This window comes from Eubalaena glacialis, chromosome 8, assembly GCF_028564815.1.
Source record: "Eubalaena glacialis isolate mEubGla1 chromosome 8, mEubGla1.1.hap2.+ XY, whole genome shotgun sequence".
Taxonomy (NCBI): Eukaryota; Metazoa; Chordata; class Mammalia; order Artiodactyla; family Balaenidae; genus Eubalaena; species Eubalaena glacialis.
The window spans coordinates 89,573,133-89,574,214 of record NC_083723.1 but is presented as its reverse complement, the minus strand read 5'-3'; the positions used below and the strand labels follow the sequence as shown (position 1 = coordinate 89,574,214).

The following is a 1,082-nucleotide window of genomic DNA, read 5'->3' as shown; positions in this document are numbered from 1 at the left end:
ATCAAAGCTGCAATGAAATACCATCTCACACCCATTAGGATGGCTACTATATACTATATGAACAAACAGAAAATAACACATGTGGGCAAGGATGTGGTGAAATTAGAACCCCTGTGCACTGTTGGTGGAAATGTAAAATAGTATAGCCACTGTGGAAAAATAACATGATTGTTCCTCAATGATTAAAAATAGAAATACAGCTTTTCGGATCCACCATCTGCGGTGGCACCGCCGCCAATATGCAGATTTTCGTGAAGACCCTGACGGGGAAGACCATCACTCTCGAGGTCAAACCCTCGGATACAATAGAAAATGTAAAGGCCAAGATCCAGGACAAGGAAGGAATTCCTCTTGACCAGCAAAGACTGATCTTTGCTGGCAAGCAACTAGAAGATGGACGTACTTTGTCTGACTACAACATTCAAAAGGAGTCCACTCTTCATCTTGTGTTGAGACTTCGTGGTGGCACTAAGAAAAGGAAGAAGAAGTCTTACACCACTCCCAAGAAGAATAAGCATAAGAGAAAGAAGGTTAAGCTGGCTGTCCTGAAATACTATAAGGTGGATGAGAATGGCAAAATCAGTCGCCTTCGTCGGGAGTGCCCTTCAGATGAATGTGGTGCTGGAGTTTTTATGGCCAGCCACTTTGACAGACATTATTGTGGCAAATGTTTTCAGACTTATTGTTTCAACAAACCAGAAGACAAGTGATTGTATATTGGTTAATAAAAGACATGAACTAATGAACTAAAAAAAAAGAAATACAATATATTAGCAATCCCACTTCTGGGTATATGCCCAAAAGAACTAAAATCTGGGTCTCAAAGAGATAGTTGCATACCCATGTTCATAGCAGCAATACTCATAATAATAGCCAAAATGTGGAAGCAAACCAAGTGTTCACCTACAGATGATGGGTAAGTGAAATATGGTGTATATATATATGCAATGGAATATTATTCAACCTCAAGAAGGAAGAAACTTCTGATGTATGCTACAGGATGGATGAATCTTGTGAATGTTTTGCCAAGTGAAATAAGCCAGCCACAAAAAGACAAGTATTTTTTGATTCCACTATTATGA

At 39.2% G+C, this 1,082-nt stretch overlaps 1 protein-coding gene across 1 annotated transcript; it reads left to right on the top strand.

The window, feature by feature from the left end:
- The first annotated feature begins 208 nt into the window (after window positions 1–208).
- On the top strand, window positions 209–710 carry LOC133096361 (ubiquitin-ribosomal protein eS31 fusion protein-like). The gene has a single exon (XM_061197929.1). The coding sequence runs from the start codon at window positions 240–242 to the stop codon at window positions 708–710; it is 471 nt and encodes a 156-aa protein (XP_061053912.1). The 5' UTR covers window positions 209–239.
- The last annotated feature ends 372 nt before the right edge of the window (window positions 711–1,082 follow it).